General features: G+C 43.5%; 1 protein-coding gene across 1 annotated transcript in view; it reads right to left on the bottom strand.

Moving 5' to 3' along the window:
• The window catches only part of LOC124622874 (furin-like protease 2), a 790,830-nt gene that overhangs the window by 55,993 nt on the left and 715,909 nt on the right, over nt 1-18,928 (bottom strand). Inside the window, exon 18 of the mRNA XM_047148668.1 lies at nt 16,771-16,774. Within this exon, the coding sequence (XP_047004624.1) occupies nt 16,771-16,774 (4 nt within the window). The remainder of the gene's footprint in view (nt 1-16,770; nt 16,775-18,928) is intronic.

Below are 18,928 nucleotides of genomic sequence, written 5' to 3'. Positions count from 1 at the left end.
TAAGATGCAAAAGTCACTGCAGAACTGAGTGTCGTACTGGCGAACCCTGTCAATACCAAAACAACACGAGGGGAATTTCATAATCTAGTAATGGCAGGTCGAACTGGAAATCCAAAATTTCGCATCAGTGATGAAAATGTCTGTCACAGCCAAACATGGTACCGAAGTCAACAGCTTGGGCAAAGTAGTAGCGACAGGTAGTCATTCGGTCGGGTGAGTCTTGTTTCATACTGTTTGGTGATGATTTGGACAGTCATATCGTGGTATTCCATGTGACCCATGGGTAATTTGCAGGTTTTCATTACTGCGAAGGATTATGTGACACTTTTGGCTGGTCATGTCAATGTTTATTCTCCGGTGGTGGTGGTGCGTTCCAAAACTACTGGTGGCTATCTACATAGCTCCCAAGGACTTGAACTGGTTTTGTCACCACGAGGATGAAATTTCTAATAGTCTCTGGCAACCACTGTCACGGGATCTCAATTTTATTGAGTCTTTGTGTTCTATTTTGGAGAGAATGGTGCATGATTGCAATTCTCCCCCTCAGAGTTACCTGAATTTGCCTTTATTTTATAGGGAAAAACGGTATACGAATCCTTCTGAAGCGTACCGGACCTGTATTCACCCATTCTGAGATGACTGGAAGCTGTTTTAAATGCGAATGGTTTTCCTTCACCGTATTAAGAAAATAATGTGTTTTGACTCTGGTGTTTCCATATTCTTCCGTAGCCCTGTAGGTGTGTTGTTGACATGCCGAACAGTTGAAACGAAATTAGCTGCGATAATGGATCGCCAAACTAGTAACGAAAAATTGAAATCAGAATATGAGGTGGATTACAACGAGTCTTTGGGCGCACGGTTCGAAAAGTTCTTCACTGGTACAGTGAGCTTGTTTCTCACTCCTCAGATATATGCGGCTAAATTCCCATGATTCTACCAAACCTTGGAGCAGAACCAGAGGTTCACTTCTCTTGAGACATATGTATTCAATAGCCCAACTATTGAACTTAGAAATGGGAGAACGTGGATGTTTTATTTGATAAATTGCACATTGTATCACAGTTCATAGTCCTTTAAGTTTTCCTTGTGTGTATCTGTGCAAGAGAATGAATGATATGGATTATAGAAAGGTGTAGGTTGGTCCAGAGATAGTAGAATGCAGCAGTAGGCTTTTCACAGAAGAAAGTAGCAAGGTGCAGAGTAGGGATGGCTGTACAGACCCGAAAAAGATCAGATCGGTGGAGTGTAGATAGCGCAGAGTGGTCCATCAGCCAATGAGTGCAAAGGCTTTGAGACAAGGGACGCTGAGTCCGGCCGGGAGCCAGGTTTGGGGTGAATGATGGTTGGGGCGGCCGGAAGAGCGGACACGGACGTCATGGAGCTCCTCGGTGAATACGGCAAGAAGCACCAAATTTGGTAGATAGTGGCGTAAGGCGTTTGTGAATATGGCAATATAGGTGCAGGAGTATTGTACGTTGCTTAATAAATTTTTTTTCTGGGAATTTTCTTGTGTGATCTATTGTCCACCGCATTTTTTGGCACGCCTTGTTAAAGTGGTACCATCAGTGCATCGTGTAAATTTTTTGTGATAAAATGAGTAGTGGGCCAGTATCACAAGTGCTAGGATACCTTCCGATCATTATTATGCCTGTCAGTGTCTTTTTTTTCAATAAGTGTGGGATACAGTAACTTATCTTGTGCCTTTAACTGAAATTCTACATTAGCTTTATTTGGCACTGTTTCAACTTATGACCCTCATATTGGTACACGCCGAGGTTGAGTGTGCAAAACCAGTGGTGTTCTGCTACATTTTTTTGTAATTAGGCACGAAGTTAATTAATATAATAACAAAAAGCAACTATGCGCAATGGATAACGCTGTCTATGCACACAAAACCAACGCGTGTAGCCTGAAGGCCGTAACCGCGTGCTTTTGGAATCTGAGAACAGAATTTTACTTTTCATTAGCGGAAGATGAAACAAAGGGGCAAAAGCAGTTTATAATTTCATATAACTGATATTTATTCATTGGAAAATTGATTCTTTTAATTTACAACTACATTCATAATATCGATTAAAATACCTGATGGTTTCCTGCTCTTTGTCATACAATTTGGGAAAAGTTTTTATGAAATTAGTCTCATTACCACAGCGCTCCCATTCATTTTTATGCTACTGTACACAAACTAATTTACGTAGGCGCCCACACTATCTGGCACGCAAAAGCGCAACCCAAGAAATTAGCAAGGTTATTACAGAGGTGCAAAACCCTTTTGTAATAATTTATGGTATTACAGTAACTACAGCGCTCATATTATTCTAATAACCACGTGGCACGAACACAACATCAAAAGCAGAAAACATTTGATTCAAGCAAATAACTACATCAAAAGTATTATAAAAGCATATGAAACAGGGTATTGACCTACCCTCTTTACTCCTTCTTTCACAAAAAAGTTTACAGGATGTACTGATGGTGCCACGTGAACAAGGCGCTGGACAATAGATCAGGCAAGAAAATTCCCGAAACAAAAATTTATTAAGCAATGTAGAATACTCCTGCACGTATCCTGCCATATTCTCAAACATTGTACGCCAATATCAGCCAACATTGCGGCTTCTTACCGTATTCACCCAGGAGCACAATGACGTCGTGTCCGCTCTTCCACGCTTCCAAACAACCATCGGTCTCCCCTCGCCCCCCCCCCCCCCAACCCCACCCGCGATAAGGCTCCTGGCTGGACTGAACGTCCCTTGTTTCAAATCCTTTGCACTCATTGGCTGATGGACCAGTCTGCGCCCTCTACACTCTACCGATCTGACCTTTTTCGCGTCTTTACAGCCGTCCCTACTCTGAACCTTGTTACTTTCTTCTGTGAAAAGCCTACTGCTGCTTTCTACTATCTCTGGACCAACGTACACCTTTCTATAGCCCATTTCATCCACTCTCATGGACACATACACACAAGGAAAACTGAAAGGACTATAAAGTGTGATACAATGTGCAATTTATAAAATAAAACACCTGTCTTGTCCCATTTTTAAGTTTAGTTCTTGGGGTATTGAATCAATATATGTGTAGAGAGAGTTTAGGCAATGAAGCGAACCACTGATTCCGTTTCATTCTGATATCGGTAACGATTCTTCAATCTCCGCATTTCAACTCAAACTCGTTAGTGAGGTTAGAGAGCTACACCATCCAGAAAAGAAAGCAGCTGCAGGTCGTCGATCATACGAGGAAAAATCATTGCGGCTTAGAAAATGGCTCCCTATAAGCACCGCTGAATAGTCAGTAAAACAACGCAGCACGAATAATAAATGAAAGAAATCGGGTTAATACTGAAAACTGTGTTCTGTGGGGCTGTTTGTTGTGCGTCGTGTCGATAAATATTACGCAAAAGAAACCTTCTGAAACCTGCTTCTTTGTAATGGTAGCTAGTAGGAAGAATTTAAACAATAAAGGAAATTCAAAGTGCACTTCCGTTTGAGAACTTATTGATGAGGATGAACACGGCCTGGGATGAAAATAACTGCAGTTCTCAGACCCATATCGTGCTCAGCACGGCATACACTGCCGTTTGGAGCGTCCCGATCGCAAGCGCTCATGCGTGCTGTTATGGTGCTCTCAGCGGTCAGTGGATATGCTCCAGACAGCAGTCGGAGATCTTAAGTAGCGCTCCGTCGAAATGGTGATAGGTTTCGTGCTACCCGAGTACTCCTGCTCCTTCTCAAGACACTCTTTTCCTCTCGTACTTGCTGATATGTGGTCAGGCCATGTATAATGCACGTACTACACGCTAAAGACGATGATCACAGCTAAAATCTAAACTTTTACCTAGGTTTTATTTGTGTCATATAATCGTACCAGTAGATTTCCGTTATCCTCTGTGTTTCCAACCTCTAAGGCTGCTGGCATAATTCTAGGATCTAACCGAATACTATAATATTATTTATGGTGCTCTCATTCAATTTTTTTTGTTTTTATGGTTACAGTTTCTTCAATTACTAGTTAGGTTTATTGTAATATTACACTTCCTTTAAGGCACAAATTATTCCTACTTGTATTTTAAGTCTTTCAAAGATTGAGGTTAGATCTCTCACTAATGACTAGCGACTCTTTCTCCTGTCCCTTATCTTTACCGAATGAGTAAAACTGAAAGGTAATTCTACTCTTAACACTGTGCTACTATCTGGGAGCAAAGCTCTTTAGCAATCCTTTATTCACCCTTTTGTCTCCTAAAATCAAATATGGCACACTTGGCAATGTAGGGGAGCCACTCCCACCCCTCCAAAAAAGAACAAAAAATTTAATAGAGACAGAGAGAGAAAACGAGGTTTTTGTGCAATGTTAAACCTGATTTCGTGCGTGTAGCGCTTCAAATGGGATTCCCATTCATCTGGACGCATCGATAAAACATGATTAATGAGCACGCAGCTTAAGCCGTGTAACGGTATTCGCACAACGTTCCATCCGTCTGTCCACCACGGCTACCAACATCTGTGATCGACGCTTGTTAACACACCGCCTACACTGGATGTCAAGCTACAATAATTTATTCGTGAATAATTTGTAGTAACTCTCAATTCAAGATTCTGCTTGACATATATTTTTGTACCATAGTAATCTTGGCTACAGTTTAAGGGAACTTTTATTTTACTTGCCTCACTTGCCGTAAAGCGGTGTCCACCCAGCAGTTAAGGAAAAGACAGAGAAATAAAAAAAGTGCTTTCCTGAACAATCTTAAATAGTGAATGAAACTTGTCCACCCTTTATTTACTTCAACATACGCCTATGCAAAACTTCTTCGGTTACTTGTTCATGCGCTTGATACACACAACAAACAACGCTTCTCATCTAGAATATTGTTTACATATAAAAGCAGCAAACAAATAAGAATCAGTTTGCAAGTCCGTAAAAAAAAAAAAAAAATGTAGCCAAGCACCACGGATTAGTAAAGGGGTATCTGCCAACAAAGATTTTCAAGTGCACGGAACCTCAGAAACTAACTTGTAAGAACAGTTCGCCAGTAGAGAACGGTAAGTAATTACCTGCTTGTTTGGATTCACTTTCGTGGCTTCTATTCTGATACCTGTACCCCAGAAATTACTGAGTAACGAGGCCATGCTTACGTTACGACTTTCTTTTATAACTGTCTACAATTACATTTTTAAAATTATCTGTTCTACCCTCCAAAAACTTTTTAGACATTAATCGTTCGTCTGGTTTGGTGTTATCGTAAATCAGTTATTAAGTTGGGCTAGTCTTATGATTTAATACATCCGGTACACTCGGTTTTGTAAAGTCTAGCGTTTCACTGTTTTTGCTCTTTAGGGCATGAAGCTGACTAGTCTGCGATACTGTAGTAGATATCCCACCGAATTGTACCACCTTCGGGCAACGTTCCTGTGTAATAGCCTTCCTGGGCCTATTCTTTTCAGTATTCTTAAATTTTGCACCATGTCCATCTACTACATCTCCTGTATCCACGTTTTGATTCCATATAATGCCTTCATTAATATGAAAAGGCACAGTAACTTCCATCTCCATTTTATACCAACCTAACGGTTATCAAGTCCCTTACCACACTAACGTTTTATGGAGCTACTAATTTTCATATATAAGGTGTGATTCAGATGTTTCAAGACTGATTCATTTCTGAGCAGGAGAGCGCGCGCGGACCGGTTCCACCGGGTGGGGGAAGTAGTTGAGTGCGTGTCATTGACCTCGGTCGAAAAGTTGAAGAGGCGAAAATGGAGCAGCACTTGGAGTAGCATTATGCGATTGAGTATTATGTGCGACTGAACAAAACCACCACGGAGACCCTCAGTATGATTTAAGAGGCCCTTAAGGAAGACGCCATGTCCCGTGCAATGGTTTTCATGTTGCAGAAACTATTCAAAGATGGCCGCGGGAGTTTTGAAGACAACGACCGCTCTGGGAGGCCATCATCCAGCCGAATGGATCAAAATGTGGAGAGAGTGCGGGAACTTTTAAACAATGACCCTTATCTTAGTACTAGACTAATTGCCGATTAACTGGGAGTCGGGGTATGGTATGGAGGATTGTGAGCGGAGAAACTGATGATGTTAAAAGTGTGTGCCAAACTGGTGCCAAAAGTTTTGTCGGTGGATCAGAAGAAACGGTGGGTGGCTGTTTGCCAGGAAATTCTCCAACGGTTGAATGTTGATCCAAACCTTCTAGAGAAAGTGGTTACTGGTGATGAGACCTGGGACTACAAGTATACTGACTCGAAGCGTCAAAGCTCAGAATGGCACACTGCTTCCTCGCCGAATCCTAAGAAAGCTCGCATGAGCCTCCGCCGAAGGTTTGGTCAAGCTCAACGTGACAGCACTTCCACAGCCACCCTCCAGCCCCTACTTTGTTCCAAGTGACTCTTTCCTCTTCTCCCGAGTCAAGACAAACCTAAAAGGGAAGCTGTTCTACTGCATTGACGCCATTCAACAGGCTTCGAGGAGAGCCCTTGACAGCATTACGCCCGAGGCCTTCCAGAAGCAGCGCAAGACGCGCTGGCAGAGCTGTTTTGATGCTGAAGGTTCATATTCTGATGAATTATAGTCCGCTGTACTTAAATGTCCAATAAATTTCTAGTTCTGAGTTAAGTCTTGAAACTTTTGAACCACACCCTATATATATAGTTCAAACTCCCATTCCTCGACTCGTATGGCAATATAGTGATTTGTGTGTCACGTGAAACATAAGTAACTATTATTGTTTGAGTTAGGAAAGTCGGACCAATCAGGGAAGCTTGGTTCGGAAGTTCGCTGTACTAAAGGACTGCTTCTTAATATTCGTATACATAGTTCGAATTGTTCGCTAATAGAAAACTAATTAGCCACTTTTGCAACTGCTTGACATTTCTCAGTACATGGTGCCTGGCTCATATTTATCCGACGCTATTTTTCCTTGGTACGAATCCTGTGTGGGTATTTCATATGACATGATTAGCACGTTTGAAGCTACCACTGTAGAGGTCGATCAATGAGTCTGAGGGCATTGCTGCAACATGTATGCTACTCAGCGCTACTCTGATGCATTTATACATGGCGATCTAGCTGCCATCAACGCTTTCGCTTTATACAACCCGCAATGTTATCCGTGGCCTTCAAAGACTAAACACAAGGTTTTCGTATTAACCTGCTCGCTACGTACGAACTATCAGTCCTACAGAAAGAATGAATCGGACTTTTTCGTAGGAAGTTTGATGTATTTAAATATTACATTGAGATACGTTTCCGCTCAAGTCCGCACTTTCAGTGTAATTCATGAGAATCGCACAAAAGTGACTTTCAAACGCACCGCTTCTTCCAGAATTAGTCACCACCGGTCAGGATTCTAGTATGTTGTGAAATAATTGCTAGTGCACGCATTGTTTCCCACATTCATCCTCTTTTGGTTTTTGCTGGCTGACCTCATTATGGCATCGACTTCGTCGAGCTCTTACAAATGGTAAAACTGACGTTCCTGTAAATGTTACAGAACAACGCGAATTTTAACAGCATAAAAGAAAGAATAACATCGATGTATACATCAGACCTTCAGACTACGAAACTACCGTGCTTGTAAGGGTTAGGTTTGGTTTCAATTGTGAACATCATAAGTTTCAGCGTGGCGCTTGCGAAAGACGTTTTGCTTTCCATTACCCTAAGGGGCACCTTTAAATTAAGAACGTTGAGAAAACAGGTGGCTATGCTAATGGTGTAATAGGCCAATCAATAGACCAAAACAGGTCGAAACTGGGGAATATTTCGTTTAGTCGGAAAATTTTGTACATTGGTAGGAGTGAGTGGCACGATCACCATACTAGAAATCCTGACTGCTGAGGGATGAGTGTTGGGGGTTGTGGTACGTTTTAAGGCGACATTTATGCGTTTTTGTTGAATAAATCTAAAAGTGTGGCCACCAGCGATAACGTATATCAATACAAAATTTTAGTACATTAGATTTTCTACAAAAAAGTCCATTTTCTCTGGAGGAATAACAGTTTGTGCGTAGAGAGATTGCCGCTAGTTTATGAAGGTCAAGTATAACATTTTGGGTTTCATAAAATGGTAGCTGTAGGGACAGCTGAATCGCCCTGTAGACAAGAGGTTAGTGTGGGCTTCGAAAGAAAACTTTTGCATCGCCTCTAATAGATGTTGATGATATTCCCAACTTACATCAAGTTCCTATCTAAAGAGCAAAGTGTGTTGATGAAGCTGTTACGTAAATCGGTTGAAGATTGTCGAAACAAGTTTTCTGCAATGAAACTGATATCCATGTACTTGGTCACTCAGAAGCATCTTCGTGTTTTCAGAGGACAACTGCACTAAAACTACAAGTTATACAGAAAGTTACAGGGAACAGTCAACAGATCACATCTCCAATCGTTGATTCGTGTGATTCGCTGTGGAACAGTTGCACCAAGGGAAAGGCATGTAAGGCAATGACGACATATCATCGGCTTCATATTCTCCCACCGAATTATTTCGCGCATGCAGGTATGCTACCCAACGAACAAACTTTCAGAGTGCGGTGCTGTTGCGCCTTCCAGGGCAATTTGTATTGGTGGCTTCAGTGAATCGCATGCAGGTGTTGATATTCGCTGCCTCACAAACGGTGCCCATATTTGCTCTTGTAATATGGTTCAAATGGCTCTAAGCACTATGGGACTTGAGATCTGAGGTCATCAGTCCCGCCGGCCGGGGTGGCCGAGCGGTTCTAGGCGCTACAGTCTGGAACCGCGCGACCGCTACGGTCGCAGGTTCGAGTCCTGCCTCGGGCACGGATGTATGTGTGATGTCCTTGGGTTAGTTAGGTTTAAGTAGTTCTAAGTTCTAGGAGACTGATGACATCAGAAGTTATGTCCCATAGTGCTGAGAGCCATTTGAATAATTTTTTTCATCAGTCCCCTAGAACTTAGAAATACTTAAACCTAACTAACCTAGAGACATCACACAAATCTATGGTACAGGCAGGTTTCGAACCTGTGACCATAGCAGTCGCACGGTGCCGGACTGAAGCGCCTAGAACCGCTCGGACACATTGGCCGGCTACTTGTAATATGAGTTAAAAGCTTAGAGGGATGCTCTGTCCTTTGATATGTGTCTATCGCCTGTGTGTTGCATAGTGGTCTTCTGAAACTTCTCACACCATCTACTCTGGGGATGCAGTAAATCAGATTAACTGGGTAGATATAGTGTGTATAACTAGCTTATTCATGCCCTTGGTAATGCTTCATCCTTGCTTGGTCCTAAACGATAAAAAGTATCTAAAAACATGAGGCTGATCGTTCCTTCGAATTTGTGCAGCACTTTTGTCTGTGCTGTTGCTTGGTACTAGTAAATCAGTCACCTATACGTGCACCCACGAGATATTCCAGGTTGTCAGAAGGCTTAGAACTGCATTCGCAATCGAATGTCACATAGAAACAGGAGTAAAATGCAAATTATATTCATTTTTTGTGGATCATGACTCAACGGCAGTAAAACACTATACGCTTTCCAACGTGATGAGCAGAGACTGGCGCTTTAGACACAGGGAGGGAGTGCAGCGCCGCCGCTGCATCCACAGACGGCTGCCAGCAAGTGGGTCTCAGAGAGGCCTGAAACATGCGGCGTCTAAAGCCAGAAAGTCTGCTGAGAAACCTTTCTCTAAAATGTTTGTGGACGGAACTGCTATTACTGGTGTACCAGGAGGAGATATACATTGTAGCTAATGTACCATTGCACTAAGGACTTCAACATTCACACTAAAGACTCTACAAAAATTTAGGCAATAAGCAGTCCTGATTGCTAGACGTTGCATTCAGATGAAGAGTGCCTTTCTGTAAGACGTTCAGCAAAATGACGTAACGCCTCTAACATTAGACAAGACTTACTCCAGTGATTGCCACAGACAACGGAGTAGTCAGATTGTCTAGATAGCCAGAGAAACCGTTACAGTGTGGCCGCTCTATTTTTCCTATGTCACGATCGGCACATACTTAGACTACATGGCAGTAGGCAGCCGGCCGCCGACCAGGTTTTATGTCAAATAGTGTAGGTTTAATGCCGACTCATCCTGTAGTCACATTGCACACTATCATGTTACACACAACAACTTGGAGCCCCATAGTGGCAGAGGGTTGCAATCTGTGTCTGAGAACTGGGACAGTCAACAGAGTAACAGGCATGTATTACCTCAGCTGGTACTGAAAGCAGAAAAACAGATCGAATGAAATGCATTGTATATCATGTTAACAGGGGACCCAGAGACGACGAAGAGGCTACGTCCCCGCCGCAGCCGTAGTAGTCCACAACCCCACGACGACTACGGTAGTCCACTTCACCCCTGGGCCGCCCCACACCGAACCCAGGGTTATTGTGCGGTTCGGCCCCCGGTGGACCCCCCCCCCCCGCCCCCCCCCAGGGAACGTCTCACACTAGACCAGCGTAACCCCTATGTTTGCGTGGTAGAGTAATGGTGGTGTACGCGTACGCGGAGAACTTGTTTGCGTAGCAATCGTCGACATAGTGTAATTGAGGCGGAATAAGGGGAACCAGCCCGCATTCGCCGTGGCAGATGGAAAACCACCTAAAAACCATCCAGAGACTGGCCGGTTCACCGGACCTCGACATAAATCCACCGGGCGGATTCGTGCCGGGACCAGGCGCTCCTTCCCGCCCGGAAAGCCGTGCGTTAGACCGCATGGCCAACCGGACGGGCCCCCGGAGGTATTACTTTTCAGAACACTCACGTATAAGCAAGCCTCAGTGCTTATTTTTGTTTTCTGTGTCATTAATTTCGAGTAAAATGGGTGAGGCACTATTTTTGTTGAAGTATGTAAATAGTTTTTGCTTCACATTTCTGGAAAAGTGATTGTATGTGGTCACATTTACCAATATCCCCGTAGGGGTGCACCAGTTCCAATAATCAAAGCAATATGTAGTACTAAAATCCGACTGATAGCAGAGATAATCCAGTCCCAAATTAGCTCTGCATATGTGTAAAACAGCGCAATGCAGGGTTAAAACTGACTTTCTCATGGCGTAACGAATACTGAAATAACGTACAGGCACGCAGCATATCAACTGTCTTTACAACGGATAGCTGTCGAGGATGTTACCCTGCTGCATTTTTGTAGGTTACGTGAAGGTAATCCCTACAACAGATTACTCCAGTGTTAACTGATACCACAATGAGAACCAATTTCAGAAACTAGATGATGTGACGCAGTAGTAACGTTCATTGTCAATAGCATGTATAATATCCTATTTGCCGTTAGACAGCTCCTGGAAGACACACTAGCCGCTTCAGCTACGAATGCTAACGAGCTGCCCTCGCCGCCAGAGAGAGTTTGCGGTCGCGGAGAGGGGGACCTGTCAAGTGGCGGCGGGCGGTCCTCCGGGGCACAGTGGATGGAGACCGGTCCGCCGGGGAAGAAGCAGTCTGCCGGGGCCATTAATAACCCGTCCCGTCCCGCGGCTAACAATCGGCTCACAGTCGACATCCGGGCGCCGCGCAGTGACGCGGCCGCCCGCTATCGATCCGCGCAAACTCTCGCCGCTCGAGACGAGTTTAGGCAAACGGATTTGGCTTCATAATTCAGAGGGCCCTGGGGGGCGGAATGAAGAGAGCATTTTTGTCCCCGCGGTTCTGCCTCGTCATCTCGCGGCGGGTTCCTGCTGACGCTGATTTAGACGCCAAGCCGGCTTAAAAAGTGCCGAGCGTCGAGGGTTGCGGTGTGATAAACGAGGGGACAACATCTCTCGTCCCCGCGACGTTGTTCATTTTTAGGCAGGGCAGGAAGTGAGAAATATTGCTTCCATCGCTCATTCTTACATGAAACAACGATTCCGCCACATCGTATCTGCCAAGATATTGCTAATGCTCAAAGATGACCACAAAATGTTTACAGTACTGTCCTATTTAACTAGATTTTTAATTTTGTAATAATTTCAAGAGGCAGTTAGAATTAGCTCTTAGAGATATTCTTCTCCGAATTCATGTATCCTACTCAACATTTTGAACAACAATTTTTTTTTTATATAAGAGCTATTTTGATCTACATTCCGACAACTTTGTCGCAGTCGTAACACATTTTCACGTCAGATCACCGCATTTAGGGACTGTAGGGGCTTAGCTCTCACTTGGGTGGGTGACCATCCAGGTCTGTCGAGCGCTGTTGCCAAGTGGAGACCGCTCAGCCAGTGTCAGGCAAATTGAGTTGCTATTTGATTTAGAAGTAGTGACTCCGACCACAGAAAGTGACAGGTCCGGAGAGTGGTGAGCTGACTACATCCCTGTTTATTTATGCATCCACTTCTATATATTCTATCGCTTGAGCTTTGTCCCGCAGCTACGCAGTGTCAGCCATTGTTAATCGGATTTGGCGTGTTAATGTGTAAGAGGTGGCCGGATGCCCTTCCTGCCGCCACCCCGTACCCCCCGGGACGGACTTAGTGTACCCCAACTGCCTACGTCGAGTGTAATCCATGGAATAGTGCGAATGTTTTCAGGTGTCTGCGAGCCGTGTAACTGAGGAGGATCACGGGGAACAGCCCGGTATTCACCTAGCGGGATGTGGAAAACCTCCTAAAAACCACATCCAGGCTGGTCAGCACATCGGCCCTCGTCGTTAATCCGCTTGACAGATTCGATCCGGGGCCGGGGCGCCTACCCGAGTCCAGGAAGCAGCGCGTTAGTGTTCTAGGCTACCCTGGCGGGTTCATATCTGCATTCACTGACGCCTATCTATTGACGATGACACGGCAGTCGGTCGGTGCCGTTGGGTCTTTCAAAGCCGCTTCGGACGGAGTTCAGCTTTTTATTTTCGATCTGCATAATCTTCATGGTATACAGCAGGAATCCCCTAATAATTACGCTCATTTACTTAGTTACTTGACTACATTATAGACGACATATTTGTCTCGAGATAACAGCTGTACCCTGATGTGTGGTTTGACACAGACACGGTGGGATGCTGACGGAGGTACAAAGATCTGAAGGTGATCTAGGGAAAAATTTGAAAAAAAATTATAGCTGGGACAAAAAAGTTAACGATAAAACAGAATTGTTGTAATTACTTTACACGATCAGGCCCAGTGCTGTGTTTTCGGCTACAAATCCCTGTTTCTGATTGATTATATTTCCTGCTTTCTTCCACCAATCACGCTATACGCCAATCTGCAGCGAATCCTCCGGGATTCCCTCTTCCCATCCTCTATTTGTTCTACATAGTGGTCGTGTTCCGTGGGAAGTAACAATCGTGGATTTCGAAGGTCATCGATGTTACGCCATATGAGGGGTTTGACCTGCCAATAGGAGCCGTTCGTTTCACTTCTAGCCAACAATATTCGAAAGGTTGTCAATGAAATCCGGCTCATAATGGCCGGCCTCAGTGACCGGGCGTCTCTAGGCACTTCAGTCTGGGACCGGGCGACCACTACGGTCGCAGGTTCAAATCCTGCCTCGGGCATGGATGTGTGTGATGTCCTTGGGTTTAAGTAGTTCTAAGTTCTAGGGGACTGATGAACTCAGATATAAAGTCCCATAGTCCTAGAGCCATTTGAACCATCTGAACCAACTCATAATGGCCTCATATTGTTCGAGATCGAAGATCTTTCTCAAGACTTTCTGTTTGGAAAAAAGTAGTCCTTGTCGAGGACACTCCAAGTTTCGCATCCAAACAACCCTACAGGTTACATGAGCGTTTTGTACAGTTGGAGTTCGACACTCCTTAGAGACTGCGTGACTGAAATAGCTGTCCTGAGACTAAAGTACGGTCCGGCTTGAATCCTCGCACTGACCTCTGCCTCACATGATGCATCCTCTTTGAATATTATCCCAACGCATTTAAAATTACGAGCCCTTTTGTAACATCGGGTTCCGAAAATCAAGGGCTGGAGTAACCCTCTTGAATAGGCATGAATATACCCGTTGCCGGAAGTTTGGTCTTCGCTTCATTCAGGAGGAGGCCAATTTTGCTCGCTGCTATCTCCACATTGTTGCTTACACACATCAGTTCTTCCATAGATCTGGACAACAGGGCCGCTTTTTCCAAAAGCGCAATATGATTTTACTCACCTGGCCACTCCTTTTATTTTGTGCAGTGTTCAAGATAGCCGAAAGAGATTTCCGGCGAATGGTGGTACACAGAGGGGCGCGAAAATTTGTTGGCTCAGCAAAATTCGAATCTCTCTTGCCGACACTGATATTGAAGCCAGTGTGGTTTTTCTTCGTAGAGAGATAAATTTGTTTTTATCATTCGAAAGCTCGAGAAAATACGAGTATAATGATAACACGCTTGGTAATGTTGGCTTTGAAATGGTGTTTCACAAATTTTATTGAGTGCAGAATATTATTTATGGTAAATTTGGATATTGTGAAGAGAAACATGTGAGAAGGAAAAGTGTTGAGTCTCGCAGTCAACATTTACTAACTGAGAATGAACAGAATGAAGGAATGCCTAAGATCCAGTTCGATATGTAAACGTTGCTATTATTACAGTTCCTCATTAGCGTAGTTTTATTGAATGCCACGTCGATGACGAAATTTTTTCAATAGTACCGCAATGCCGAATTCTGTCTGTAACAGTTAAGAACACTGTTGCTCCTCATTACGATAATGAGCAGTTCAGCTGAAATTAGTTACTTTTATGGCTTATCGTAGGTTTGTTTTTGACAGTAAATGAAAGTCTATAAAGTTCGAATCATTGTTTACTTGTCCCGTCTGTTGTCTTGTACATTTTTCTCCAGCAGGCAGTCAAATCCTTTAAAACTTCTTGATTCAAAGTGTAATTCTGTCCCTATTCGTCCACCTTACCAAAATGATTTCTCTCCCAAATTTTCCACGTATACCTTCAACAATCCCTGACAATAACAGCATCACTACTTTATGCAAAAAATCCATATGTTTCGCGCACATTATGTAACTGTTAACTGCGAGTGCAGAGCACATATCATGTTGGCGAGTAAGTTCAGTGTCATAATTTGTTTGGCCTTTTTGGATACCACGTCGTCAACGTCGCCGTCCTCGTTAGCGTTCACGGCTCATGTGAGGACGGCATTAAGGATGAAAAACGGTAGAATCAATGCTGGTTGCATTACTGGTAGAGGGCGAGCCCAAGCTTAGAGTTAATCGTCTATGAAGCAATAAGGCGATATTAATATAGGGTAACGGGGCTAACAGGGTGTTTGTGGATTTGTAAGGACTGAACCTGGTTAAGACTGTGATTACCGCTTATCAGTTGGAGGAAGAATCTTTTATGAAGAACAGCAGTAACACAGGGTGTTTATAAATGAATATCGGGGATTTAACTCTTTAAAATATTTATTACATTAAACTTACAGTTATAAATGATATGTCAAATGCAAGAGTAACTCAAACAGTTTTACCAAGAACCTTATAAATGTTCAGCGTGAGCACCATTTGTCACACGGCATACATCAAGTCTACGGCGGAATTCTTCCCAAACGTTGATAAGTGTGTCTTCAGTGATTCCAGCAACAGCTGCTTCAATTCGATTTCTTAATTGAGGGAGGTCTGCTGGTAGCGGAGGCACGTACACACGAACCTTGATCAAGCCCCAAGGAAAAAATCGCATAGCGTTAGGCCGAGTGAACGTGGAGGCTATACAAAGCAAGCACTGTCATTGGGCCCCTTGCGGCCTATCCAGCGCTCGGCTATAGACTTGATGTGGGCCGTGTGGTAAATGGTGCTAACATTGAACATTTATAAGCTTCTTGGCAAAACTGTAAGTTTAATGTAATAAATATTACACAGCGTTAAAACCCTGATATTCATTTATAAACACCCTGTATATTTAGTTTTGTTTTAGCGGTTTCATTTTCAAAATGTACATATTCGCATCTGTATGTGAGTAGTTGTTGGGAAAGAAAACAATTTCATCTTGTTACGTATAAATTACTTAATGTGGATTGCATTTGTAACTCAGGGGACGGACTGACCAGCTGATGGTGAGAGTGAGGTGTTTGTGGATGTGTTTGGCGAAGATGTAGTCACGTTACTCAGGGGAAACTAAGGACAATGGATTAGTTCAGTAGGAGGACCGGGAGTTGTAAGTCAGAGAAGTCTAATTATGACGTGCATCAGATATGACGTTGATCTTGAAACATTCCAAGATGTCTTTTATTTGTACTTAACTTCCAGTATCCCTTGGGGGAACTGTTGAAAAACCTCAGTGTAACACGTAAGTGTGTATAATATTACGGTGTAATTTACAATAAAATCAATAGATAAGACTTACCGTCAGTCAATGATCGGGTTTGGAAATTTAACTGTGTTAGCGTGTTCCAAATGGCTTCATTAGCCGCGTCATGACAATCAACGTGTTCTGAGTAAGTCACTATGACTCCGAGTCATGGGAGAAAAAACATGAGGATTCACCACTTCCTAAATTCGCAAATCCACAGTCAGCAACGGTTAAAATGTTGCTGTATGTTTTTTGGTACTGTTACGCTGCAGTACTAACCTTCGAGGGAACTACGCCATTGTTTTTTCTCGCTTGAACTTTATTGCTAGAAACAAGTACACCACGGCATCAAGACCTATAAATCTTCCACTGTTTATCGGCATAGTCACCGACGAAATTGAGATATTTGTCGTTGCGTGCAATCAGTTTGAACACAGCTGCTCCACATCAGCACTGGCTTGAAAGCGACGTCCTGGATTGTGGCTTTCAGTGTAGGAAACTGGCGAAAATCTGATAGGTTAAGATCGAGACACCACACCTATCACCTGGTTCATCCAGTCACTTTCATCCAAAGCGACGAATCTGATTCTGTGTGAGACTTGCTGTATACGGATTTGCGTTGTGGTCCAAGAGCACACCACCTTATTCGTCGAACGTCTGACGTGGATTTAGTGAGTGTGTCGCAGTATGAGGCCGCACTGATTGTTCCTTGCTGGACTAAATCATGGAGAAACACAGCATTCACGTTCCACAACACTTTGGCTACAACCTTTCGTGTGGAGGGCGACACTTTGAACTGGTTCCTCATTTACGAACTATAATGCTTCCTCTTCATCGAGACGGCCTTGGAATCTTGGATAAAGTAGAGGACACGTGTTTCATTGCCGGTGATGTTTCTGAACACGTAGTCAAGTGACTGAGGTTCGTTTCTATTTTTGTATTCTTGGGATCTGAGGTAAGATTTCTCGGCAGCCTTCTTACATACACTTTTCGGTGACCTAATAAATCATGGAGCATGTGATGGGCCTGGGCACAGACAATGCGCTGTGTGGACGACACGTATGACATCGTTTTGTGTCTGTCCACTCACACCATGTCCCATACTCTATCACTGTTATTTTAAGTCGTGCCCACTTCGACCTTCATACTGCACAATCAGCCGTCTTTCTCTACACCTGCAACACCAGCGACGAACCAGTTGACAAGAAATGGCCTCTTCGCCATACACGGTCTGTAGGCGTTGATTGATGACAGACACACTATTCCCACGTGCCCATTCATTCAAGATACAGCACGCACTTCCTTTGGCGATCGTTCTTAGCACATGTGATCTGCTACCATTACATTTAGTCGAATAACCTCGGGCACCTTATTCTGATGCTATTCTTTCTTCTTCAGTGCCTTAAGCATGCGTCATTGCTCCTCCGCTAAAGTCCCTTCCGCCGTTAACCCAGCAAAGGGTGTGGATTCTTACGGCGCTTGTTTGTGTCAGCTGTTGCAGCGTCTTCTGTTGGAAAAAAAGGACAATACTCACTTCCTGAACGTCCCACGTTCCTAAAATACAAGATCGTAGTAACAAAATCTCATGATGAAATTAAGGGAGACTACCAAAACGAAGAGTCACTGTCGAAGTGGATGTTTTTGAGCCGTGACAGCGACCTCTCTTATTTTTTGAAAGACACAGTCAAACCTACAGCTTCTTTGAAGCGTTAAACTTTGTCTCACCACTTGTAGCCTCCTCACAAAATGCCCAGTTACTTCTTTCTCTTTCCGCAGTTGAGGGAACCATTTGTAGTTAACGTTTCCAGAATGGCGACGAGGTGATTTGCGAGGTGGAACAGTTGCTGGACAGCGAAAATGTAGGCCTCTACAAACAATTTCTCCGCCAGATCATCTTTCGCTGAGAAAAATGTGTCACATTTAAACGTATTTATAACACTGTCAAAATGTTTATTGGTGTCAAATTGGACTTTTTCGAGGTGACAAGTAGGACTACATCACCAGCCTTCGTATGAGGACGTAGCCCTCAGTGTGAAAGATATATGACAGAGCTGAAACATCCTAAGACGTCAAGACAATTATGATAAATACTGTTCGTAATAAAGGCAGGTGCTGACAGGTGTGGATACTACCGAACCATGAAATGAATGAATCATGGTTTCAAAATACTGACATCAATTATGCGCAGAAGGCTAGAAAACATGTAGAAGCCGACCACGCGGAAGATCACTTTCGGTCCCGGAGAACTGTAGGAAAACGAGAGCCAACCATCAACCTGCCAGTGACATTAGCAAAAAGCTTGAAAGAAGGAAAACCTATATTCACAGAATTTGTAGATTTAGCGAAAGTCTTTATAGTATTGTCTATACCAATGAACCCTTCGGAATTGCGATCTTAGCAGGGATGAAATTATTTGCAAGTGGTACAGGAACCAGACTACAGTTAGAAGAGACGATAAACATGAAAGGGGAGCGTACGTTGATAAGGGAGTGAGATTTGATTGTAGCTTGTCATGTTATTCATCCTGAACAAGGAGAATTTTTAGGGAGTGAATTAGAGTTCAGGGAGTATAAATAGACACATTGAGGCTCGTCGATGACGTAATTCTATAGGATGCGTCAGGCAAATAAACAACGACTGGCAACAGCAATAAAACCACTTTTGAAACATGGGAATTTTTTAACGTCTAGTATTAATTAGTTAAGTATTTGGTAGATCGAAATGAACTGGGGAAAT

This window comes from Schistocerca americana, chromosome 7 (assembly GCF_021461395.2).
Source record: "Schistocerca americana isolate TAMUIC-IGC-003095 chromosome 7, iqSchAmer2.1, whole genome shotgun sequence".
Taxonomy (NCBI): domain Eukaryota; kingdom Metazoa; phylum Arthropoda; class Insecta; order Orthoptera; family Acrididae; genus Schistocerca; species Schistocerca americana.
The sequence above is the reverse complement of the archived record's forward strand: the minus strand, read 5'-3'. Positions and strand labels throughout refer to the sequence as shown.